This window comes from Miniopterus natalensis, chromosome 1 (genome assembly GCF_054644295.1).
Source record: "Miniopterus natalensis isolate mMinNat1 chromosome 1, mMinNat1.hap1, whole genome shotgun sequence".
In the NCBI taxonomy this organism is placed as follows: Eukaryota; Metazoa; Chordata; class Mammalia; order Chiroptera; family Miniopteridae; genus Miniopterus; species Miniopterus natalensis.
In genome coordinates, this window is record NC_142081.1 from 8035916 (window position 1) to 8062151 (window position 26236).

The window sequence follows — 26236 nt, forward strand, 5'->3', positions numbered from 1 at the left end:
AGTGGAGGAGTGGATGGTGGAGGAGAGGATGGTGGAGGAGTGGATGGTGGAGGAGTGGATGGTGGAGGAGAGGATAGTGGAGGAGAGGATAGTGGAGGAGAGGATGGTGGAGGAGTGGATGGTGGAGGAGTGGTGAGACAGGTAGATGGGTGGCTGGATGGACAGGAGGATGGATGGAAAATGGATGGGAGGTGGACAGATGCAGTGCTCAGAGGGCAGATGGAGGGCTGGGCGGATGTTGGATGACCGGATGGACAGATGAGCAGATGGACAGGAGCATGAGCGGTTGGGTGGAGGGGCGATTAGACAGTTGGGTGAGTGGGTGAATACGTGGGCTGTTGGGGGCGGGTGGATAAACGAGCAGGTGGGTGGACAGGTAAATGTGTGGGAGAATGAATAAAAAGACATGTGGGTGGGTGGTTGATAGGTGGGTGGGTTGCTGAATAGACGAGTGGATGGGTGTGTAGGTAAATGAGCGGTTAGGTGGATCGTATAACAAACGAATGGATAAAAAACGATTGTGCGGTCGCCGGAAGATTGCATGGCCTTCCCGGTGGGTGAACATAGCTGTTTGGCCGAACCGTCCATGACCGGGATGGCTCTGGTCTCCTCGCAGGGTCTTCCGATCCGCTGCTTCCTCCCCGCGGAGCGTGTCCCGAGGGGGGCGAGGCGCGGGGAGATGGCCACGAAGATCAGCGCGCCCGGCTCGCAGCGCGCCATCGGCCACGAGGAGTTCAGCCTGTACAGCAGCCTGAGCGAGGAGGAGCTGCTGCAGCTGGCCATCGAGCAGAGCCTGGCCGACAAGGCCCGGGGCCCCGGCGCCGAGGCCGCCCGCCAGCCGGCCCACTGCCACCCATGGACCAGGTAAGCGAGGGGAGGCCCGCGGGGCTCGTAAGGTGCAGATCCCAAATGCTATTGACCCCAAACCAAGTTATCCTGGTCTCTAGGATGCATTTGAACACTTCGATGACTTACATTTATTGTCTAAACTTTCTGAGCTCTAACAGCGCCAAGTACTCTGTCAGGTACATGTATACATACTTTGCCTCATTTAATCCTCTTAAGGACCTTCTAGGAGGCTCTGTGCTAGATTCCCATTTTGCGGATGAAGAAGCTGAAGCTCAGCGCTGAGTAGGTAGTCCAGGTTACACAGTGACTAGGTATTGCAGAGACTGGACCGTCTGTGGCCTGGCCTCGCGCTGCTGGCTGCAGGTTTGAATGCAGTGGAGATGACATCTGAGCCTGGCCAGAGTTTCCAGCCCCATCTACGCAGTCTCCCTGGGCAAACATGTCTGAGAAGCAAGTGGCATCTTCCCAGCAAGGCGATCCTGCCTCCTTGCTCTGGCTCCCTGTCTCAGCACCACCCCATCTCCCCAGTGCAGGACCAGCTGGAGCAGCACCGCACTACACCATTGGAGGTATGACACAGGCCACAACTGCAATTCCACGTATATCATTTTGAATCCCTAATAGCCACATTGAAAAGTAAAGAGAAACAGGGGAGATTAATTTATGCCTAAAATATTATCATTTCCATGTCCTCAATATAAAACTTACAAAGGAGATGTTTATATTCATGTTTTTTAATATCAAGTCTTTGGAATCTAGTGTGTGCTTTGCACTCACAGCACATCTCGGCTCAGACCCCCTACACCTCAAGGGTTCACTAGCCACATGTGGCCAGCGGCTGCGATACAGGACAGCATAGATCTGGAGGACACTATCTTTGTAGGAGATGAGAGCCAAAAATGTAATTAGCATTGGACCGTAAATGCTTTTAGAAAAGAAATACACAAATTTTAAAAATGCTTTTGCTCACCTTGGAGTCCAGGTCAAGTATCGGGGAGTGGGTAACGGGGAATGAAAATTGCTATAACAATTGTGTTGGTGTTATCTTGGGGCATGGGCCTCAAATCACATTGTCTCCAGCAGCCAGCTGAGTCCCTGTGTGACCTTGGGTAGGTTACTTAACTTCTCTGAACCACAATTTCCTTTTCTAATAACAATAGTAACAACAGCAACAATAAATAGATTTTTTCCCACATCCATCCCCAGCTGATTGGGGTGGTGGTGGGTGATGGTGCATCTCAGCCTGTCCCCTGATGAAACTTACCAAGGTGCTCCCCAAGAGACTTTGGCGCTTGCCCAGGCTGGACCATCTCTGCCAGGCAGGCTGGGCAAAGACCCTGGATGTCTGTCACCAAGGAGTCCCTTCTAAAGGGGAAGCAGGCAGCCTCCTTGGACAGCTGGAAGCTCCAGGTGACTGTGCTGCCCCGAGGACATCCCATTTGGGGACTCAACCTGAAAAACAGAAGCCCAGAGCCAAGGACTCATGGTGACCTGTGCTCTAGGCCGCCCTGGTTCCTGTTCTGGCCAGTTCAGCCTAAGTCAGACCACAGTTTCCTCTTTCTCAGGAGAAAATCAGACAGAAGAGCACCTTCCCTCCCCCGAGCCTTCCGCACAAGCCAGCACATCTAGGCCTCTGCAGCCTTCCCCCAGCGTGGGAGCCCCACCTGGAGTCCTGAGTCCAGGCCCTGGCCTCCTTCTGCCTATAGGGAGAGGGAAGTAGACAACCACCGTGGGGTGGGTGTAAACATTTACCCGGCCTCCTGAGCAAACGAGCTCTCAGAGAGAAGTAAAATGACTTATCCATGGCCACATGGCCCGCACCAAAGATCCAGGGACAAGTAACGTAGGGGGGAACGATTCAGCCCTGCATCCTGTCACTCTTCTATTTAAATTAATTTTCATTAAATTTATTGGGATGACATTCGTTAATAATGTAGGTTTCAGGTATACAATTCTATGACACATCATCTGTATATTGCACTGTGTCCCCTTCCATCACCATTTCTCCCCCTTTACTTTCTTCTGCCTCCTCCCACACCCATCCCCTCTGGTAGTCACCTACTGTTGTGTTTCTAAGAGATTTTTTCTTTGCTATTTCCTTCACCTTTTTCGCCCAGATGCCCAACCCCCCCTCCCCTCTGACAGCCGCCAACCTGTTCTCTGTATCTATAAGTCTGTTTCTATCTTATTTGTTAGTTTATTTTGTTCATTAGAGTCCACATATGAGTGAAATCATATGGTGCTTGTCTTTCTCTGACTGGTGTGTTTCACTCTCGATGTGACCTGAAACCTTCTGGGTTCAGTTCCGCCCCTTTGTCTCTGAAAGGGAGCTGGGCTTGGGTCCTGCCGGGGAAGCCAGTCCCACCGACAGGATCTTAATGTAACTCTCCTCCTGCCCCTAATACGCACTGAGTGCCTCCCACGTGCCCGCACACTCTGAGCCCTTACAAAGCCACGCAGGCCGGGTGTTTCTGTGCCCATTTTACATGTGACGGAGCACCAGCTCAGCAGAGCCAGGAGGTGAACCCAGGTCTGTCCCACTCCGAAGCTCAGGCCCTCACCCACTCTGCGGGTTCTGCGAGGACTTTCTGTTTCCTTTCCCTCCACCGCGGAGTGGCTCTGGGTCTCGTGCCATCCACCTCTGGCCCACAGGTTCAGGGGCCCAGAGACGCATGGGCTTGGGCTCGCACGCGAGACACAGGACCCGAGAGGGTCCTGGTCACTTTTACCCCCAAATATCACAGTTTCCATGCAACCAGACGCAGAGCAGGCTTAGGAGCAGGACATCACCCATGGCCCCAGGGCCGCCACATGGCCAGCTCCTTCTCATTCCCCAGGTCTCAGACTAAATGTCACCTCCTCAATGAACTGCTTGGCTACCCGCCTGTGTCAGGCAGGCCACCCTCTTACTCAGTCGCTCTCCTGGCTATTTCCTTTGTGGCTCTGACCTCAACTTACGATTTCTCTGTTCCCACCGTTACCCTGTGAACTCCTTGTGGGCAGCGCCCCCCCCCCCCCCCCCCCCCCCCCCCCCGCGAAGCCTCTTGCCTCGCACACGGCCGGATGGCCTGACCCGGGCGAGCGCCGAGCCGGTGCTGAGTGAACAGGGGATAAAAGGATGGGAAAGAAGAAGCTGCAGAGGGGAGAGGAGTGGGTTTGGAGGTTCGAATCCTTCCTTTATCACTTACCGGCTGTGTGACCTTAGGCAAGTTAGTTAAACTTTCTTAGCCCCAACAGCCTTGCCCTTACCATGGCAATGGCAAAAGCTGCCGAGCCCACCTTGCAGGGCTCTTATGAAAAGCAAGGAAGATGAGGTGGGTGTCGGAGCCCCATGTCCTGTCCTGCCGCTGGAAGTGACCTCCTCACCTCTTCTCCGAGGGCCCACCTTATGACTGCCTCTGTTTCAGGGACAAGCTTTTGTGTCACCCTAGGAAGGCATTATCTGACCTCCTGAGAGTGTCCCCGACCACGCTGTGTAACTTCCTTGGGGACAGGGAACAGATATTCCTCACTTCTGTATCCTCAGTGCAGAGCAAAGAGCCTCTTATTATTGTAGGTGCCCAGTGAATGTTTTTAAGCGAATAAGTGCACTAAATTTCTTACAATAAAATTCTCCAGGAATGTAAGTTATTGCCATCATCTTGTGACCAAAATGACACCTGTGGACATAAAGATCATCTGAGTCTTTGGGATCCTAGAAATGAAAGCCAGACCACAGCCCAGAAAAAAACCATTACCTTCCCTTTTAGAGCCATTTTCCAATTGGATCTCTCCCTCCATGATGTAAGAAGTGAAGTTTGAAACCTGCGTGAGGATCGTCTTCCAGGCCGTGGCTTGCTGAGGGCTCCCTGGAAGGCAGACCCAACTTCCCGTCCCATGGAGAAGTAGGGTTCATGCCCTGCTGGCTTGAGAGGAACGAAAGAGGGGGCCCGAGGTTACTGCTACGGACCAGCCGATTGGATCCAGGAAGCTGGGTCTTCAGTCTTTGAACTTCTGCATTTTATTTAAGGTTACGTTTCTGAGAAGACAAAGGAGGAAAGCATGAAGCAGGAACTTGCTTGGGCTGATGCGACCACACTGTAAACAATTCAAATCAGTCCACCCGTATTCACTGTGCACTTCTGATGGGCCACATGCCTGCCTGGCACCTGGCTGCGAACCAGGCCTGGTCCCTGCCTTCCCCAAGCTCGACAGCTAATGAGAGTAAAGGCACAGCGGTACATAATGATCCAAAAGGAAAGATGCAGCAAAGGGGCTTATCTCCATTTCAGAGGGATACAGAAAGTGTCTATTCACTTAGTCAAGGAGGTGGGCTTTGCAGGATGAATAGGAGTTCACCAAGCAGGCTAGAGGAAGCAAGCTTCTTTGAGCCTCAATTTCCTCATCTGTAAAAGGGAACCAATTGCATCTCCTTGACTAAGTAAACTAGAGGATGAAATGAGATGCTTTGTGCTGTGTGCCTACCGCAAGGCTTGGCACACAGCAAGCACTCAGCCAGTCTCAGCTGTGTGCAGGAAGGCAGAAGCTGCAGCTGGAATTCCTGTTCCCCTCTAGGATTCCTCTCTGGCCAGTCCAGAAATGACAGCTTGACCAGTGGATGAGGGAGAAAAGTAATTCTCCTGGGTGGTAGGCTGATTCCAAAGACCTATGGGAATGGGGTGGAGGTGGCAGTGCCACGTGAGCTCCTCTTCGCTCTACCTGAGGGGGCAGACTGGTTCTTGAGGAATCTGAGGTCTTGGCATGCAGCCACACAACACTGAGATTACCATATGGGATCCCTCCAAAGGCTTTGGTTTGTTATTTTGTTTTCATTTAAGTTTATCAAGTGCCTACTGTGTGCCAAGCACTGTACCCACGCCACCTGTGCTTGACACAGGGTTGGCACGAGGACCAGATGAGAGAAAAAATGCAGAATCCGGGCACAGTGGTGGGCCCGGGCAGACTCTTGGATTTGTTAGCTTCCTCCCTGTTAAGATGCCTGCACGCCACCTGCGTTCAGCCAGGTCCTGTCCAATTTCACACCCTCCCGTGGCTGGCCTGAACGTCTCACTAACTGAGAAGCCAGCAGGCATTGTCATCACAGCTTCGCTCACTACTCTCCCAAGTCTGAAGGACGGGGCCCTACCTGGGCTTCTTCTAGGGCATGACCTGCGCCCACATCCTGCCAGGTTTCTCTCAACTTTAATGAGTCAGCAGGTGGCTTTCCCCTGCTCTGGGCCTGAGAAGGAAGTGCAGCTGCAACCTCAGCAGAAAGAGCTCAAACCCCAGTCAGGGGCCTGGCTGCCCCTCCAGCTCAAACTGAGACTCACGGCTCAGGGGCTCTGATCACTCACCCTGCCTGCCCCTCACACCAAGTTACCACCAATCTCAGGGCTCCCAGAACCAGTCCTCCTGCCCCTTTTCAGCCCCTCCCCTGCAGCTCTGTGATTCCCCTCTATGTATGTGTGTGTCCTAGTCTCCCACCCACTGGCCCCTGAACACCTCGAGGATCAATGGAACTGTCTTGTTGGCCTGCATCCCCAGGCCCCAGTTTGGGCGCGAGCAAGCAGGAGCTGGGAAATTCTAGTTGAACAGAATTCAGTTTGTCTGCTTCCCTCTCTGTGAAGTGGAGACAGTGCACCCCCTGCCTCCATCATGGTGGGGGGACCATGGACATGAGGCACAACCCCAGGGGCTGTCAGCGTGAAACCCCAGAGCTTCGGAGCCGGTGGATTGGTCTCTTAGGTCTGTTTGACACGCTGACTTCCCACGTGAATTCAGGTCAGCAAAGGCTCCGCGGCCGCAGCAGTGAGGAAGCCCCTGGTCTGGTCCTGCCTCCTCATTTTGCAAAGGAGGAAACTGAGGCACAAAGAGGGGTGGGGCCTTGTTCAAAGCTGCAGGGCCTGTCAGTGTGGCAGCCTTAGAGCTGGAGAGAGGACAGAGAGGGAGGAAGAGACCACAGCCCAGAGGAGGGAGTGTGGCGTCCGCGGCTCCGCTCCACTCGCCAGCTGCAGCTGGGTGGGAGCCGGGGGCAGTCCCCAGCTCGCAGGGCCCCAGCTTCCTTGTCTATAAAGGGCAGCGACATTGGCACTCAGCTCCGATGTTAATGAATGAGGACTGATAAATAAACACACACAAGGGGCTCGACCCATAGGGCACACAGGAGAAAGTAGGGAGTGACAAACAGAAGGGAGCGAAGGAAGGTGGACGGTAGTATGGCCATGAGGATGAGGCAGGCGGCAGCCCGGAGCCCCCCAGGTGGGCTAGAGCAATGGACTCAGATGCCCTTCCTTCTCTCCCTGCCCCCTCCCCCCTCCCACCGTGCCCTGGCGTCGCCCAGGGTCCCCACAAAGCCTATCCTGGAATAGTGTGGGTCCTCAGAGTCAAGTTTCCAGCACCTCCATGCCCCACGGGGTGCTGGTCACCGGTAGCAGTGTCCTCCTCAGTCCCACAGGGCACCCCCCACAGGGGCTCAGGAGGCCAGGCCAAGCCGACTGGGGTGCCCGTGGTACCAGGGCCTGACCTGTTGGAAGTGGGGCCACCATGGGCCACATGTCCCATTTTTGCTACAACCCCAACTAATCCAGATTCCTGGAGTGGCCTCCACATCTCCTTCACTCCTTCCATCTTCAAAATATGGGGTGGGGAAAACTGATGCTCAGAAAGGCAAAATAATGGCCACATTGGTGGTGGACACGATTTAGCGCCCTGGGCTTGCCCTCTACTAAGCGCTGTATGCCATTCCCTCACTCAGACCGCACCAGCCCTCTGAGGCTGGGCTGTCCCGGAAACTAAAGCCCAGGCAAGTTCTATCTGCCCAAGGTCACACGGCCAGAAAGTACCAAGCCTGGACTTGAACCCATTTGGGTCTGACTCCAAGCCCTGGCCCCAGTGACCTTCCTTGGGCACTTTTGCTGTAACCTTTATACTGTTTGTTCCCAACCCTGGGACATGGGCCCCTCTAATGAGGAGCCAGCAAGGTGGGGGTGGAGGAAAAGACCCCACTTCGCTCCCCTGTCCCCCACCCCCATGAAGCTCTTGTCCATCCCTGTTAGGACCCGGCCTGGCCAGCCCTGAGGCTGGGCCCCTTACACCCTGGGGCCAGTTGCTGACACTTCTCACATCCTCCTGGTGAAGTATTTCACCTTGTTTCATATCTGCCTCCCGTGTGGCTGGCTGGGGAAGGGGACCGCAAGAGTGGGGGTGAGGTTAACCTCATTGTTGTCTTATATGGTCATTTAAATCTCCCAGGGCTTCCTCCAAGGGCCAAAAATAATCCGAGACACAGCAGCTGTGTCCAGCACACAGAGAGGACCGGGCCATCTGCTTTGGTTCAGAGCCCTGCGTCTGTCTGTCAGTCTCTCCCCCTCGCTCTCCCTCCATCCTCGGACCTGCCTCTGGCCATGACCTGCTTCTCTTATGCAGAATATTTTTCCCTCTTTCACTCCTGCCCTGCACCCTCCAGGTCGGCGGTGCCTCCCGAGAGCCCGGCGGCCTCGGGCCACATGGGCCTGTTCCAAGGGGTAATGCAGAAATACAACCGCAACAAGACCTCCCAGCTGGCGTAAGTGACCCCGGGCCCGTCCCCTGAGACACCCAAGCTCACTCTCCCAACTGGGGCTGGCGGGGGTGGGGGGTAGGAAGCAGGTCCACAGCCCCCAGGCAGGGGGGCACTCTGGAGGGACCTCCCAGGCACACCCCTCCCCGGGGCGTCCCTCTGAGACCCAGCTGCTCCTGCTGAGCCGGACTGGGTGGTCACAGACTGTCCTCAAGCGATTGCCATGCAGGCTGTGATTGCGATTAACCTCTCAAAGGCCCCAGAACCAGCCCTGTGTGCTGGAGTGGCCCCGTGGGAATCTGAATCTGGGGACCCAGCCAAAGGGAGACTTGGGGAGCTGACCCTAGCACCACAGAGGCCCAGAGGAGCTCAGAACAGAGTTGATAAGTCAGCCACACCCTCTGTTTGTCTCAGTTTCCCCCCACCCCTGCCATCATTCCGGGTGTATGTGTATGTGTGGGGGTGAGCACTTTGCTTTGTTGCCTTTATTTGTTAAGTGCCAGGTGCTAAAATCCAGAAATAATCTGAGTTACTGGAGGGGTTTCTGTTTGCCAGGCACCAGGGTGCTGGGCTAGGTGTGTCTGTGAGAAATAGCTCAGTACTGTTTGCTTCTCTGCTCCCCATATTGAGCCCAGAAGCAGCTGAAAGCAGAAGAAGGGCCCCACGGCTGGAACCCCATTTCCTTGCCCAGTTACGTTGCAGAGAGGAGAGGAGACAGTTGGCCAGTGTTTTGTTTCTCCTTCCCAGCCCTTGTGAAGCACCCACCTGCCTGGTGCTGCAGGTGGGATTCTGACTGTGTGGAGAAGGGAGACCCAGGGTCTGGTCTTGGCACTGCTGAGGTTTCCTGTGTGACTGCCCGGGAGTCGCTGTGAGGTTGGAGAGGACAGAGTGGCCTCCAGGGTCCTGTTCAGCTCCTCAGTTTCTGGTGGCCTGACACCCCAGCAGCCACTCCCACCCGTGGGGCGGGGACTTGGGCTGAGCTCATAGAGGAGCCATCAGCGGGTGTGCCTGAGAGCTCCAGGGTCCTTGCGCCACAACTGGAGGAGACCCAGGCTGGGTGGCAGGTCCTGAACGTGTTCTCATGATGCCACCGCCCCCCCAAGGCGATAAGAACAGCCAGCCCGCCTCCCTTCCACTTCAGCTGGGGTCCCACAGGAGACCCTCCAGAGAGACGGGACACATACCCCACCGGGGCTTTTCCTAACGCCAACGGGGGCTGCTCTGGCCGCTCCATAGGGGAACTCGTCAAGGTGGCAGTGATGGCGTTGATGGGGAATCCAGGGCTTATCTGGTCAGTTACCCCTCGTCCTTGCTGGGTCTGTAATTTAACAGGCATCGATGCTCTGAAGCTATTAATAACCGAGAGGCTGAGAGTCAGGAGGAAGTTGGCTCAAGCTGGAGGAAGCAGTGGGAGGTTGAGGGGCTGGCCCTGTGGACCCTTAAGGCCTATCCCGGCCTCTGACAGGGGTGGGCCCTGTGTCACTTCTCCATCTGGGAAGTGGGACCATGTATGCAGAATGTTCCCCAGGAGTGGACCTGGGAGTCACTGACTCTCCAAGGATGGGGGGAAGGGAGCTCAGTGAATGCAGGCAGGCATGCATATGTGCGTGAATGAATGAATGAATACAGGAAACAGCTTTAATGAGCCAAGCAAAGAAGTTATCATTTGCATTAGCCCTGAATTCTTTTTGACATTGAGAGTTTTATATTGCGAAGGCTTCAGATTTCGGAATCCTTCCAGTATTTAAGTCTTTCAGTGCTAAAGGTTCTGGGGTGAGGATAGGGTCAGGAGCAAGGAAGGAGTTGGAAAGACCTCAGAGAGATGCTTACTGCAAAGAGCTCCCTTCACAGGGGTCTGTGCCTTCGTCTCAGAGCTGCTCCAAGTGCAAATGGGCCCCAAAGGTGAAGGTGCTTGGTCAGCACTGGAGCGCTATGCTCGGGGAAGGCATTTAATCATTGCCAACCCCTCCCACGGGGTCAGTTATCCATCCCTTTGGAGGCTGGCACTGCAAACTCGAATCTTCTTGGTAGACGTGGCCTTGGGGTGACATTAGAGGCAGCCACTAAAAACCGCAGGGAGGTAAGACCCCCTGGTTCTCTTTCAGCCCCCGATGGGCTTTGTCTGAAAGGGACCTGGGTTTCCACCTGTGGGAGTGAAGGAGCTTGCCATGCTTCAGCCTGTTTCTAGTAGAGTTTCCCTCCATGGTGCCCGACACGGAGATCAGAGCTGTAAGAACACCCCTGATGCTCACAGGGGGTTGGACACTGGCATGGCTTGACCTAGACCCCCTGCATTTATCTTCGCGGGCCGGTAAGTCTTCCAAGTGCTCCACAGAGGCCACTGCAACAAGTGTTTTGAGAAAGATATAAGTAAAATTCCCGAAGAAACAAGCAAAACTCTAATAACAAAGAAGCTATCTTTTTGGAAACAGAAGGGATGAAGGTGTGAAATAATTGTTGGGGTTCCTAGGTTCTGAATTCTTCCTCCTTCCCTCTTTTCTTTCTTCCCTTCCCTTCCCTTCCCTTCCCTTCCCTTCCCTTCCCTTCCCTTCCCTTCCCTTCCCTTCCCTTCCCTTCCCTTCCCTCCCCTCCCCTCCCCTCCCCTCCCCTCCCCTCCCCTCCCCTCCCCTCCCCTCCCCTCCCCTCCCCTCCCTCCCTCCCTTCCTTCCTTCCTTCCTTGCAGCAAATATTTATTGAGCACCTATTATGAATCAGTCACTGACCTGGGCCTGGGAATTAAATCATGAGAGATATAAGAAAGAAAGGCACTGTCCCTGTCTTCTGGAGCTCATAGTCCATTCGGGGAGACAGACAGTGGTCAAAAAATCATTCAAAAACATGTGAAGGCCAGCGGTTATAGGAGGGCTTATGGTTAGAGGCAGGGAGAGGCTAACCCGGCCAGGCAGGCTGAGGAAGCCGTGATGGAGCTGAGAGCTAGAGGGGCCAAGGTCAGAGCCAAGGTCGGCGCCGGTCCCCAGGGCATGCCCATGTGGGTCAGGACGGATTATTGTCCTTATTGCAGAGGACACTGGCTGAAGGGGGCGCTGAGCACCCACCCAGACTGGCAGGGACAAGCAGGGCAGAGCCATCCCACAGCTTGCCCCGCTCCCGCCCACCAGCAGGAGGCCCTGCTTTCCCACTGGGAGAGCAGCTGCCTGGCCCAGCCTCTGCCCTGCTGGGGTCCTGAGCAGTGGCCCACTCTGTTCTCACAGGCCCGTGGACCCTGTGCTAAAGGCCATCAGGGAAGACGATGAAGAGGCCTTGAAGGCAATGATCAAAGCGGGGAAGAATCTCGCAGAGGCCAACAAGGAGGGCTGGCTGCCGCTGCACGAGGCGGCCTACTACGGCCAGCTGAGCTGCCTGAGGGCCCTGCATCGAGGTGAGGTGGCCGTTCTGGGTGCAGCCAGAGGTGGGAGTGGGACTCAAGAGCCAGGGCCCCTTCCTCCTAACAGCTTTGTGCTCTTTGCCCCACAACCTGGGTGATGGGGACCAGGCTAGGTTACCACTCCTATTGCAGAGTTACAGTCACCAAGCTGGGAGACGGAAAATGACTGGTCTCCTGACTGCAACCACCTTTCCCACCCACCCAACCTCTCCAGGCCTCCCAGGACAGGAGAGCCTAATTCCTAGAAAAGAAAGGAGGGAGGGCCGGCTTTTGGGAGAGCCACTGCGAGCTTGTTCTAGAATGTTCCAGGGGCTGATTTGGTATGGAAAATAGTGCAGCTGTGCCTGTGCCTGCCAAGGCCATCCCCCACAGCTGTGGGACCCTGGGTGAATCATGCCTCGTCTCTGAGCCTCAGCTTCCCACCAACCCGTATGTGAGTAACACCTGCAGCAGCACCCCAGCCAGCCTACCACACTCCAGGCAGAAACAGCTGCATGAGACCGAGCTTCCAGCAGCAGCCGGTGGGACTGTAAGGGAAGAACAGGGTCATTCACAGAAGGAGAGGCTCAACCAGGGGAGGCTTCCCAGAGGAGGTGGCATCTGAGCTTCACAGGAAACTGAAACAGCCTTGTGAAAACCACTGAGTCCAGGGCCAAGACGATGAAGGCAGTCTGGGTGGTAAATTTAGGCAGATGTCACACAAGTTTTTCCTTGGAATTGGGAGAAAATTATGACCACTTCTGCGGGGCGGGGTGTTGGGGAGGGGAGAGGCAGGTATCTTCCTCCTTTGGGAACGTGCCAACTGCTCTCCTCAGCATACCCAGCAACAATCGACCAGCGCACCCTGCAAGAGGAAACAGCCCTGTACCTGGCAACGTGCAGGGGACACCTGGACTGCCTCCAGTCCCTGCTCCAGGCTGGGGCCGAGCCCGACATCTCCAACAAGTCCCGAGAAACCCCTCTCTACAAAGGTAGGCCCCCCTGAGGAAGGTCCAGAAACTAGGTTGCTCCTGAGGTGCATACCCCTCCCCCCCGGGGTCTACTTTGAAAGGGCAGCCTCACTTGGATGCGTAACTTAGGTAACTGAACCTGTCATACGTGCGGGTGTCAGTCAACACCTCCCAAGCCTTCCCGTGGGCTAAGCACGCCGAGAGGCACCACTGCAGTGGGCGCCGACTCACAGACGACGGGTAGCCAAGGGTGTGAAGAGCGTGGCTCCTGGCACCTGGGAGCGCAGGGCAGGGCCTGACATGGGGGAAGGGCAACCACAGGAGCGTGTGCCTGAGCTGAGCCCGAACAGGAGGGAGCTACCAGCTGGACAAGCGGGAACAGCATGGGCAAAGACAAAGACGTATGGGAGAGAATTTGTACCTCGGGGGTTTAAGAAAACCAGAACCTTCTGGCTGAATCAGCACATCATCTGAGGACACTGGCTACCCTAGCAAGTGCCCAGAGCCAAAATCTGAATAATTATGACAGCTGGCTTGTATTGAGTGCTTATATCTACCAGGCGCTGTCCTTTTATTTACCCCCATATCCATCTACATCTGCTAGTATCCCCATTTTACAGATGAGGGCCTAAGACACAGAGACCTGCCATGAGGTACCCAGGACCACACAGCAAGGGGCAGACCTAGCTTTTAAGCTCAGGGAGCAGTGTGCCAGCTCCACCCTCTGGACTCCTACCCGATAAAGCATCCAGTTCCTGCCTACATGCTTAAACCATCAGCCTTGGGGCTTGCAAAAGTGAGAGGGCCTTACACTTTGAGAAACTATAGAAATCCCTGGTTTCCCATGTGTCTGGCATCCAGCACCTGGAATGTTCTGTAGGCAGCAGACCCTGGGTAGCTGGTGACTGGGGTCACTGCATACCTGCGGTGGAAGTGTCTCCCCCAAAACTCATGTCCACCCACACACCAGAGCCATCACCTGGAGCCTCCACTGTCCCAGAGAGCGCTCCTAGGATGCTAGGTGGGCCTTGGTCCTGCATGAAATCCAACTATGTGCTAAGCACCATGCTAGAACCTTCCGTGCACTGCTTCACTCAGTCCTCCCACAGCATCTTCTCAGGAAGGCTTTGTTATCTCTGCTTTACAGGGAGAGAAAACCAAGGCTTCAAGAGATAGGGAGCTTCACCTGGGGTTCTGTTTGAAACACTACACAGCTCCCCTTCCTTCCCACCAGCCCCCTGACTGACCCGGAGAAGCTTCCAGGGATAGTTAATTTGGACAAGTGTCCAGGCTCCCTGGTGATAACTGGCCAGAGCCAAGAGTGCACTCAGGGTCTAGAGAGAGGAGGCTTGAAAGGGAGGCAGGGGCGGGTTGAGACAGACTTTACGAACTATATTCAGGAGATAAATTTTACTCCAGATTAAGTGCAAAGCCTTTGAGGAGGGGTTTTGAGCAGGAATACGACACTGTCCTCCTCTTGGGGCCTTGGCAACATGGAAGGCTGAAGCAGGTAACATTGGGAAGGGACATCAGTTCAGGACATCCTGGGACATTCCAAGGGACAGAGATTTTCTGGACCCAACAACCTGGGTTTGAATCCCAGTTCTGCCCTTTACTGTCTGTGTGACCTCGGCCAAGTCACTTAACCTCTCTGTGCCTCACGTTCCTCCTCTGTGAAAAGGGACAATAACCCTACATATTTTAAGGGTGGTTGGGAGAATTAAACGAGCTAATCATGTCAAGTGCTCAGAACAGAGTTCCTGGCACACAACCGGTGCTTAGGTCAGCAAGTATTATTGCTAATCAGTGTTACTATTACTTTGAGCTGTGTACCCTGCGCAGGGACTGAAACTTGGTGTAGACCCAGTGGATGTCTGTTGAATGAATGGCTGATGAGTGAGTGAGTGAATGGGCGGACAGACAAATGAAGTCCCGGCTGGCCCCCGCCACGGGCCCCGGTGAGCGCCTTACTTCTCCCCGGGCGCAGCGTGTGAGCGCAAGAACGTGGAGGCGGTGAGGATCCTGGTGCAGTACAACGCAGACACCAACCATCGCTGCAACCGCGGCTGGACAGCGCTGCACGAGTCTGTTTCTCGCAATGACCTGGAGGTCATGGAGATCCTGGTGAGCAGCGGCGCCAAGGTGGAATCCAAGAACGCCTACGGCATCACCCCCCTGTTCGTGGCCGCGCAGAGCGGGCAGCTGGAGGCACTGAGGTTCCTGGCCAAGCACGGTGAGTGCTTAGCATCTGGGTCATGGCATCCCCAAGGGGTACAGCTGGGAAGCACCCCAGAGATCCGCTCTCAGGGAAGGCAAGCCTAGGCGTAGGTGTCAGCGTGTGGACATACTCCGATGATCTCCTTGGAGTGCTGTGTTGAGAAGGATTCTGAGGCTGTGGTTAGGCTCAGCGGGAAACCTGTTGAGATCCACCAGTGATACCTGAAATTAGGCACAAACTTGGGATGAGGGGAGTGGGACCCCAGCCACGTATTTGCAATCTCTTAACTAGCCCAATATCCTTGTTTCACAAATGAGGAATCTGAGGCCTGGAAAAGGGAAGTGAGTTCTCTAGAGTCACATAGCAAATTAGTGGTAGAACCAGCCAGACTCCTAGGCTCCCGACACCCCAGCCACTTCTCTTTCCACTGTGTCACACTTCAGGGCCATAAGTAGCCTCAGACAGCACCTAGATCACATCCTCACTTTATAGTTCATGAAACCAAGGACCAGGATGGGAAAGTGATTTTTTCAAAGTCACACAGAAAATTAATGGCAGAGCTGGGATTTGAACTCGGGCCTTTGTACTCCTTGTAAACAATTTTTATTCACTTAATGGGCAAAGTAAAACAATATTGCCTTTCGGCAGACATCCTTTTGGCTAAAGAGCATTATATTCTGATCTCCCCCCAAGAACACTTTTGGTTTCTTTTCTCTCTCTCTCTGGGAAGTGACCCCTCCCTCTCTATCAATAGAGGTCAGAGGTAAGCCAAACCCTGAGACAGAGTTGGAATAATTTGCTGAAGACCTACTATGTGCCAACCACTGTATTAGCATGAACACAGGTTAGGCCAATGTGGTTTCTCCATGGCCATATGAGATAGCTAGTGTCTTCATCCCATTTTGTAGATAAAGAGACTGAGGCTCAGAGGCTAAATGATTGGTCACAGTCAGGGCCTGAATTCTGACCACGTCCATTTGACCCCAAACTGCACATTCTTTGCACACCGCCACGCCACCCAGGCCAGGAGAATGGCCCTTGTGGGATTTTGCTCAGATAAGCGTCCACTTAACATGTGCTTGAGCAGTTAGGAAAACAGACCCAGGCACTTCCTTACAGCCAGGGATGAATCTGGACTGACCAGCGCAAGGACAAAGGGGCACAGGCAGCGTCCTGGGAGCCCAGGCAAGGAGGCTGGGCAAAGGGCAGGGTGCTCAGTGGGTGGGGAACCTGCTAGCTCTGCACATCTGCACAGCTCTCCTGCCAGCTCTGAGTCAAGGTCTGCTCCCTCTGTGGGTCGAGCCCATCTTCAAATCCAAATATTTTTCCTGTGTGAGCAGTCAGCTTTGCTAGCGGGGTCCAGGCTTCCAGGGAGCTTGACTTTGAGAATCCTGCTCGCTGACTCTCCCCAGGGATGTAGAGCTGAACCTGTCCCTGTGCCCAGGCCCCTCAGTCCTGGAGAACCGCCACTTGCCGAGCACCCCCTCTGTGCCAGGCACCATGCAGGGAGGCTGTCCTAGTCCGTACCGGCTGCTATTGCAGAACACCGCAGACTGCCTGGCCCTGGACAGCAGCAGCTTGTTTCTCACAGTTCCAGAGACGGGGAGGCCAAGGTCAAGGGCCTGGCAGATTCGGTGTCTGGTGAGGGCCTGCTCCCTGGTTCATAGACAGCCGCCTTCTCCTTGTGTCCTCACAGGTTGGAAAAGTGCTCAATAAATGCCAGCGTCGTCATGGCAGCTTTTCAGCTTCTGCTCAGGCGGGCAGGCCCTGGGGTCTCGGTGCTATGGAAGGGAACTGGGGGTTCTCCAGGTGGATCCCTCCTTTCTAAGGATCCAGTGTGTCACGGTGGTTAGCACCGCCCAACAAGGACACTACAGCAGGGACCGTGACCACCCTGATCGCTCACTAGTCTGCCTTTCTTCCCCAGGCGGTGACATCAACACGCAGGCCAGCGACAGCGCGTCGGCCCTCTACGAGGCCTGCAAGAATGAGCATGAGCTGGTGGTGGAGTTCCTGCTGTCCCAGGGCGCTGACGCCAACAAGGCCAACAAGGACGGCATGCTCCCGCTGCACGTCGCCTCCAAGAAGGGCAACTACAGGTCAGCCCAGGCCGGGCCACCGCCGCCCAACCCACCCCGGGGGGCTCCGAATGTCCTTCCCACAGGATAAGGCAGGCTCAGGTCAGAGAGGTGGGCACCTTCGGTGGGACAGAGGAAAGGCTCTCAGCAACCGCAATGGCGACAACAGGAAAGCAAACGCCTAGCGCTGACCGCCACTTTCCATTAACTATTTTAATCCTTTTGATAACTCCACTTTCAATGATCCTTTTAACAAATCTTCTAAGGCAGATACTGTTATCTCTGTTTTTCAAATGAGGAAGCTAAGACACAGAGAGGTTGAGTGAGTTGTCCAAAGTCACACAGCTTGTAGACAGCAGGAAATCGCCTAGTCCCAATGTCACATCTATAGAAATCCACTCAAGGTGCCAGATATGAGTCTGGGCTGGTGGATATTCCTGATGGGGATAAGACGATAACCTCTCAGGCAGTTAGCAAGCATGCTGGATGCCTACAATAATACAAACAGTACCAGTGATAATAGCTAGCCTTTATTGAGCACTTACTATATCTGAGTACTTTGAGCAAGATGAGAGATGCTTATATCCTCAGGGAGCGATCTGGTGGGAGGAAGATGCACATGTATGTACACACATACACATACGAATTCCTGACAGAAAGAGCATGCCACAGCGGTCCTGGTGCATGTTGGAAGCAGAGGTGTGGTAGAGCTGATCAGTATCAGCTTACGTGAGCTGATTGTCACATTGATAGCCTGAAATTGGCCGTGGTGAGAGTATTTACACCACAGAAATAGGTGCACGCTATAAACCACGGGCTCCTCCACACAATTCAACTGTGCAGCTCAATAGAGCAGCGATTTTCAACATTTTTCATCTCACAGAACGTAAGCTAACTACTAAAATTCTGTGGCACACCAAAAAATATATTTTTTGCTGATCTGATTTTAAAAAGATATAATTTTGATTCATTCATACCAGACGGCTATTGCTGTGTTGGCTGTTGTTATTTTTTAATTTGACAATATAAGGGAAAAGAGGTCAGTGCTCCTTACTGAATAGGTACTGGATGTTTTAAAAATCCTTGCATCACCTGGGTTGAAAATCACCGTAGTAGTGAACCAGTGTCTTAGGGTCTATCTTGCAGCTGACGTATAACACAGACCTGCATTTTGGACCTAACTTTTTACCCCCTTGTTCTTAAAAATTCTTTCTCTCTTACTTCTAATTTATACTATCTTTGCAAGCTTACTTAAAACTTTTTCTGGAAAAAGGCAGAATAGAGGACATTTAATAAATTAAATTAAAATGCAGCTTATAAAGCATGTTCACAAGCAAGTTAGAATCCTCATTAATTAAAAGGGAGACTGAGGCTCGGAGCTCAAGGCCTCACAGAAAATAAGAGGGGAGAGCCTGGGCACGGGCCCTTTCCCCCACCTCTGCCCCCTGCAGGAAGCTGGTTGGCTGCCTGTGTCTCCTGTGGGAAGTGATTGACTGGCATCCATGTGTCTCAAGGTGTGGGGCGTGGATCACCTGCAGCAGACTCCCAGGTCGCTCCCGGCCTGCTGAATCAGGCGCTGGACCGCAGGGCCCAGGACACTGCATTTTTAGTATTCCCTGGTGATTCTGAGTTGCACTGTAATGAGAACCAGCAGTTTGCATCTTCGGCAAGCTCCATTGTGTGCCCGCCCTCCCTCCTTCAAGGAGGACCTGCTTCCTGCTCCAGCTCCCAGAATCTCCTAGAAAAGCAGCAGACTCCTGGGCCGAGTCCCTCTCTGCCCTGAGCAGATGCTCCACTGGTGGACCTTTGCTGGCTCCCAAATGAGCATTACATGGGCTCAGAAAAGAGATAATTGTCCCCAACACACACACATACACACACACACACATACACATACACACACACACACACAGAGCAGGGCTGACACAGTGCAGCTCAGTGGTATTGGCGGCTGTGGGCGGCTGGTTCCTCTGTGAAAGTCTAGTCCACAGTCAAATTTACACTGAACAAAGGTCACACTACCGTGACCCGGTGACCCAGAACACCTCCATGTCTCGAGTAGCAGGGCAGTGTACTACAATCACCCTGATGGCCCAGGTACCAACAGCCACCATATATTGAGTGCCTACTATGTGCAGCTCAGCTTAACATATAAGATCTCATGTTATCCTCAAAAGCAGCCTCAGTGAAGGTATCACTAAGTTGTGTTTTGCAGCCTGGGCAGAGCAATCCACCTTGCAGGTTTGTTACGGAGAGTGAATGAGAGAAAGTGTTTAGCTCATAGTCCCAATTCCAGAGGGGCAGGGAACCGGGCCTCTGAGGCACCGAGGGTTCTGTCGGGCAATGGGCACCGTAGTTCCTCTTCAGAAGGTGCACTTGGAGCAGTAAGCACTCTGTGGTCCCTGGACCTGCCCGTGGGAGAAGTGGGAAGGCCCCAGCCCATCCTCTAGCCCACACAACGGGCTAGGGGAAAGAGGTGACGATATGGATATGCAGTGGGGCCACCAGCATGGTGACCCCCCGTGTTAGGGGGACTGGGCATCATGGAAAGGTCTGGCCCTGGGCATGCTGGACCCATACATTCTGGCTTGGCTTTGCCATCCACCTCCTGTCCAACCTCACTCTTATTCCCACCCCATACCTGGGCCTCGGTTTCACCCTCTCTAAAATGGGACAGCTGGACTCACTGATCTCTAGGCCCAGTCTAGTGTTGCACATTCGCGTTCTGATTGAAGAAGTCCCACAGAAGTGGACAATAAGATGGTTTTACTGCATTATTAAGATGATGCTTCCGGGAATCTAGGCAGCATCCAGTCACATTCCTATATTTCTGCCACTTTCCCTCCATTCAGTGGGGGATTGCTGGAGACCAGCTGTGACCCGCCGGAGATACCAGCCCCATCTGGCGGGCAGCCCCAGGCAGTCCCTCTTGCTGTTCTTTCCTGAGCTTGGGCAGGTTACGGCTGTTAGAGAGCATTTGTTGCTAATGGCCTCCATCCAGGGTGAGGCCCCAGCCCTGCCTTTGACCAGCACCTCTGCAGAGCAAGGTCAGGCCTCCTGTGCCTGAACAAATAGAAATTAGGAGGCAATTAGCCCCCCTGGGTGTGTGAATTTCCTTTTGAGGTTTTAGACGCAGATTTTAGGTAAACACAGCGTTACTAACAATAATAACATTTTCCACTGAGATCCTAGCGGGAGGTTGCTGGCATCAGATTTCCAGGAAGCGGGGAAGTCAGCATGCCAGGAGGCAAAGAGGCGTGGGAACAGGCCTGGTGGCACCGGCTTGCCCTGCCACGTCCACCTCCTTGGAGCCCACATGGGGCCGTGAGGTCACCTGTCATCAGGGATTAGATGGATTAGGGTCTGGAATCATGACAGGAGCTTGTTTCTGCAGGTGACAAAGGTCCGGGGGGAGGGGGAAAAGAGCAAAGACAATGGGTCAAGGGTCCTGGGATCAAGCCCCCAGAACTGCTTTAGGACCTTGGATTAGTCACCTCATTTCTCTGAGCCCCATCAGTTAAAACAGAGCCACAGACCTGCTCTGGCTACCCCACAGGGCTGCAGGGAAGACAGAATGGGCAGGCAAGTAATGCATCATGAAGGATGCAAAACCCCATGACAGAGCTACTGTCACCTCAAGTGCTACCCGGGAAGTGAGGGGGTGGTTAAGAGTGTGGCTCTCCCTCAAGGGGGAATTAGACTACCTGCATTCAAATCCTGGCTGCTTCGCTTACGGCCTGTGTATCCTTGGGCAAGTCACATACCCTCTCTGGGCTTCTGTTTCCTCGTCTGTACAGAGGATAATACTAGGACCCCGCCTCAGGGCTCCCGGGAGGGTAAAACAGATGAATGTAGGTGAAGTGCGGGAGGATTCAGTGGAAGAGAGCCGAGCCGGGGATCTCTGGCCCCAGCAGGGGCTCAGCAACCCACTGCAGGCTGCAGGCAGGGCAGAGAGCCTGGGAGAGGCTAGAGTCAGAGACTTCAGCATAAGAGGCATTGGGACTTAAGGACAAGGGAGGTGACTTCGCGGTCACCCAGCTCCACTGCTTACTGGCTATGTGACTTTGGGAAGGTGGTTGAAGCTCTCTGAGCCTCAGTTTCCCTATCTGTGAAGTAGGGATAACGGCAGGCCCGCCCTCCCCAAAGTGGGAACTGTGAAGAATGGCCGGCTCCTCGGCGCCCCCTGCTGGCGGCCGCGTGCCTCCCTGCATAGAATAGCTGTGAGCGGCCGAGCCCGGTCCCTCAGCGCCCCCTGCTGGCGCGTGACCCGCGCGCGCCCTCTCCGCCCGACAGGATCGTGCAGATGCTGCTGCCGGTGACCAGCCGCACGCGCGTGCGCAGGAGCGGCATCAGCCCGCTGCACCTGGCGGCCGAGCGCAACCACGACCAGGTGCTCGAGGCGCTGCTGGGCGCGCGCTTCGACGTGAACGCGCCGCTGGCGCCCGAGCGCGCGCGCCTCTACGAGGACCGCCGCAGCTCCGCGCTCTACTTCGCCGTGGTCAACCACAACGTGTACGCCGCCGAGCTGCTGCTGCTGGCCGGCGCCGACCCCAACCGCGACGTCATCAGCCCCCTGCTCGTGGCCATCCGCCACGGCTCCCTGCGCATGATGCAGCTGCTGCTGGACCACGGCGCCAACATCGACGCCTACATCGCCACGCACCCCACCTCCTTCCCCGCCACCATCATGTTCTCCATGAAGTACCTGTCGCTGCTCAAGTTCCTCATGGACCTCGGCTGCGACGGCGAGCCCTGCTTCTCCTGCATGTACGGCAACGGCCCGCACCCGCCCGCCCCGCCGCCGTCCAGCCGGTTCAACGACGTGCCCGCGGGGGACAAGGCGCCCAGCGTGGTGCAGGTAGGGGGACGGGGCGCCTAGGCTTTGCTCCTGGGGCTGGTGGCCGCCCTGCACCACGCTTCCGAGGCTTGGTGGTTAATGCGCGTGGGAGGCGGTGTAGACTAGTAGTTAGCGCGCTTTGGTGGCTGTGGAAGCCGGTGGTTAGTGCGCTTCAGAAGCAGCAGAACTTGGTGGTTCACACGCACAGTTAAATTCTTTTTTTTTTTTGCTTCGCTGTCTTGGGGAACTTAAGGAACAGTGGAACAGGGGGCTGGTGGGGGACTTTGCAAAACCCAGAGGTGTATCGCCCCCAGCAGACCCGTGTCTGGAATGGGAGGTTGAATGGCCAGGATGGGGATGGATGTGAGGGCAGGTTGGGCTAAGGTGGGGTGAGATGGGCAGTCAGAGCAGGACCTGTCCGTGGTGATGACTTAAGTCAGAACTTAAAATGAAAAGGAAGTTAGAAACGCCCTTCCCTTGGAGATGTTTACAACGGCTAATGGCCAGCACTTATGGGCCACCTACTGTGTGCAAAGAAGTTTATGTTCATATTACCTTAATTCTCATAAACCCTCGAGGTGGCTGTTATACACCCATTTCCTAGACAAGGAGAGTTGATGCGACTGGCACGAGTTGCCCGTCACCCACTGTTGGCAGCAGAGGCCTGTGCTGATGAGAGAAGGGAACTGGGATCTAGCCTGGGTGTACCTATCCGGTGTCTGTCCTCAGACGTGCCCCCTGCCCTCGCCAGCCTTAGGCCGCCACCCGTAGGATGAGCTCACGGAGGTGGTGCCTTTGGTCCTGGGCATCCCAGCGCTGGTGTGTGCTCTCTTTCAGTTCTGCGAGATCCTGTCTGCCCCCGAGGTGAGCCGCTGGGCAGGGCCCATCATCGACGTCCTTCTGGACTATGTGGGCAACGTTCAGCTCTGCTCGCGGCTGAAGGAGCACATCGACAGCTACGAGGACTGGGCTTTCATCAAGGAGAAAGCAGGTAGGGGCTGTCGCTGCTGCTGCTGGCAGGTCTCCCTGCCTGACTCGGGCCCCGGACTCGAGTCGGGTGACTGTTACTAACATTTGATGAGCACAGTGCCAGGCTCTGTGCTGTGTGTCACATGCAGTGTCTTCGTGACTGTATGGAAACTGACCCGCAGAGAGACAATGTCACTTGTTCTCACTGCTAGTTAATGGCAGAGCTGGGATTCAAACCCAGGTTTGGCCAACTCGAGTCCTTCCACTAAGTCTTTCCAGAATGTTTTAAACAGTTCCAGCTCCCGAGGGATATCAGGACATTCAGAGCAAACTGCCCATGTCTGTGGGCCACTGAGAGGAGGTCCAGTGAGGTCCAGGAAAGAGTGACGACCTGGAGTGTCTCAAACTGAAGAGTGCATATGAATCACACAGGCGTCTTGTTAAAGATGCAGGTGCTGGCTCAGCCTGTCTGGGGCAGGGCCTGAGAGCCTGCATTCAGCATGCCCCCGGTGGCGCCAGTGCTGCTGGCTCACAGACCACACCTGGAGCAGCACTGGTCTCGGAGGCGGGCCCCCTGAGCTCTGGAGCCAGGAGCTGTCAGGTGACCGCAGGCCTCAGCATCCCCATCTGAGCAGAGGAGCTCGGGCAGGCTCATGTCCAGCCCCCTCAGCTCTGCCAGCCTGAGGTGCCTGCGGGGGGCGGGTGTGCCTGGTGCAGTGAGGTGGGGTTTCGTCACATCCAGCCGCTGTGTGCAGTGTAGGTGGGGCAGCAGGGCTAAGCCAGGTTGAGAATCCCCCTTAAGTATTAGGGAGCTCACCCGGGCAGGGGAGATGTCAGAAGCAGTGGGACCGGGTGCTGCCACTGATACTGAGAATTGGGCACCTGCCCGGAGGAGTTGCAGCTGCTCCAGGCTTTCTCTGGCTCTGACGGGCACAGTCCCGTCTCTGGCCAGGTGTTTGTCGATCCGTAGAACAGAGACTGACATGCAGGGAGTTGTTATTCCGCCACTGCTGCATGCCCAGGTGAGACTGCCTTGGCCTGTTGCCTGTCCAGGTGCCCCATGTCCCAGTGCCCCGACTCCGACTCGCCAAGTTCTTCCTTCATCCCCATACGCCTTTGAACCTAAACCTACTGTCGGAGTTTGCATTTGGACAAATCCCTGAGTAGCACTTGAATGGAGTTGGTGGGCTGGCAACAGGGAGGGTGGCATCAACTTGGGCACAGCTCAGGATGCTCGATAAACATTCATTGAGTTCATGAATAATTGGTTACTGTCACCATGATCCTCCACGGCCACTAGAGGGTAGAGCAGTCCATGCTTAGATGTCGGCCTTGCCCCTCGCTGTCCCCTCTTCCTGTCCTCCCTAGAGAAGGCAAATCCCTTACAACTAGACGGTGTCCCAGGGAAAAATGAAAACTAAACATCTAGTAACAGGTAGAACAAATAGCTCTTAACCAGTACCCGCTTTGGTTACCGTAAAGCCCACCCTCCATCTGCAAAGCACTCTCCCTGCGCTTTTTCATTCAGTGCTGCGATGTTGGCATCATTATTCCTGGAAGAAGGGCAGATAGGGGCTCTAAGAGGTGGCAATGATAAGCCCAGAGTCCCCTAAGTTATCCGGGCCACCAGCCCAGCCCTGGTGGCCCTGTGTCCTCTGCCCACCAGTGCCTTCTATCTTCTTCCCCACAAGTTCAGTCCTTGCTCAGGTGAGAAAGGGGCCAAGCTTACCAGAGGGCAGGCTCTGTCCTGAGACCCAAAGGCAGCAGAAGTGTCAGAAACGCAGCGATGGCACATTGTCACCTGGTGAGGCAGCACCGTAGCTGCCTGGCCTCTCTGTCCTCCGTCCGCATTCCCTCTGCATCCGAGCCTTCCCTGGGCAGCCATGGCCTCCTTGGCTTGGCACTGCTACTTTCCCTGCTTGGAATGCCCCTGTCTCCCTTCGCTGCCTGGCTAATTCCTGCCCACCTGGCAAGACCCCACTCAGATGGCAGCGTCTGGTGCGAAAGCCTTCGGCAGAGGCCCTGGGCTGGCACCTGTGTGTCTCAGACCTGAACACGGAGCCAGGCACGGCGAAGGGGTCAGCATGTGTTTGTTGAATGAATAAATGAACAGCATTCTCTGATTCAACAAACACCTTCCCCTTGCCAGACCTTGTGCCGAAGGCTGAAATAAATGACCCCGTTACTAGTCGTATCAGTCCCAGGTCCTCCCTGGCCCCTTTCCTCCCTGCCCCCAGCTGAGACAGCTCCACTATATGGGAAGGCAGCCTAAGGGGCCTCCCTGCCCCCTGCCCCCTGCCCCCTGCCCCTGGCCTGTCTGCACCACCAGGAGCCCAGAGCTGAGTTGCATGCATGGAGGCATTTAATAGCTCAGATTCGTACCCTGTCACTAAGGGTTGGGTTGGGGTCCGGGCTGTGTACATAAAGGAAGGAGCAAACCCTTTGCGGGTTGCAAATGACAAATCAGCATCTCTCTGTCATTTTTCCAGAACCTCCGAGACCTCTGGTTCACCTCTGCCGGCTGCAAGTTCGCAAGGCCATTGGGAAGTATCGTATAAAACTCCTGGACACGTTGCCTCTCCCAGGCAGGCTGATTCGATACCTGAAATACGAAAATACCCAGTAACCGGGGCACATGGAGAGGAGTGCTCCTCAAACTTTTTCACTAAACCTCAGGACAGCAGTGTCCCCAATTCCAAGGGGACCTGGCGATGGACAAGGCTGTGGGCTGCTGCCACTGAGCTGGGGCAGCCACCGTGACCTCACCAGGTCTCTGGGCCAGAGCTGTGCCCAGAGCAGAGAACGGAATATGTCACGTGGGAGGAAAATCGTGTTTATTTTCAAATGGATGAGCAGATCTCAGACCTCTGCCATCAGCAATGGCAGGAACCTCCGTTCCTGGGGCGGGAGGGACTGACACCGAAGAACTTGGGGTGGGCTACGGCTGGAGAGCCCTCAGGGGCGAGTCTGCCTTCATGGACACTGCAGAGCTGGCCCCTGCCCCTCTGCTCTGTGAACCTCTCCACTCAAGTTCTGAGCTTTTTCCCTGAAAGTGTGGCCTGGTGGGGATGGGGAGACCCTCAGACCTAGGGGGCTTCCTCAAGTACAATAAATATTGCACAGATGCCTCCTTGCCCAGCACAATCCCTCTCACCGGACCCAGGGCCTGGGTTCCTTGGCGCTGCTTGTGGCAGGGGTGGACTCACCAGTTTTTTCTTCCCTAGTGTGATCAAAGCCATGGGAGGGGACATGAAAGCAGGCCACCTGGCTGAGAGCCTATGCCGGGTTGCCCCAGGATCTGGAAGGGTCTTAAACCAGGTCAAACGTAGTTTCTGGCCTTTGGAAAGTGAGCCACTAGGCAGGTGTGGGGAGTTCTGGTTCCAGGCCCAGCTCTGCCTTTGGCTCACTTCCCT

General features: G+C 55.0%; 1 protein-coding gene across 1 annotated transcript; it reads left to right on the forward strand.

Moving 5' to 3' along the window:
- Window positions 1-679: 679 nt before the first annotated feature.
- ASB2 (ankyrin repeat and SOCS box containing 2) lies at window positions 680-25676 on the forward strand. The gene is made up of 9 exons (XM_016212479.2): window positions 680-864; window positions 8294-8392; window positions 11599-11765; window positions 12587-12742; window positions 14709-14954; window positions 16867-17038; window positions 21311-21875; window positions 22692-22845; window positions 25313-25676. The coding sequence occupies exons 1-9, from the start codon at window positions 680-682 to the stop codon at window positions 25447-25449; spliced, it is 1881 nt and encodes a 626-aa protein (XP_016067965.2). The 3' UTR covers window positions 25450-25676.
- Window positions 25677-26236: the final 560 nt, after the last annotated feature.

Bases quoted from the DNA above. Each gene is read 5' to 3' on its own strand.
- ASB2 (XM_016212479.2), top strand. From the start codon at position 680: ATGGCCACGAAGATCAGCGCGCCCGGCTCGCAGCGCGCCATCGGCCAC. The intron at 11,766-12,586 runs GTGAGGTGGCCG...TGCTCTCCTCAG, and splicing joins CCTGAGGGCCCTGCATCGAG to CATACCCAGCAACAATCGAC. The intron at 14,955-16,866 runs GTGAGTGCTTAG...TTTCTTCCCCAG, and splicing joins GAGGTTCCTGGCCAAGCACG to GCGGTGACATCAACACGCAG.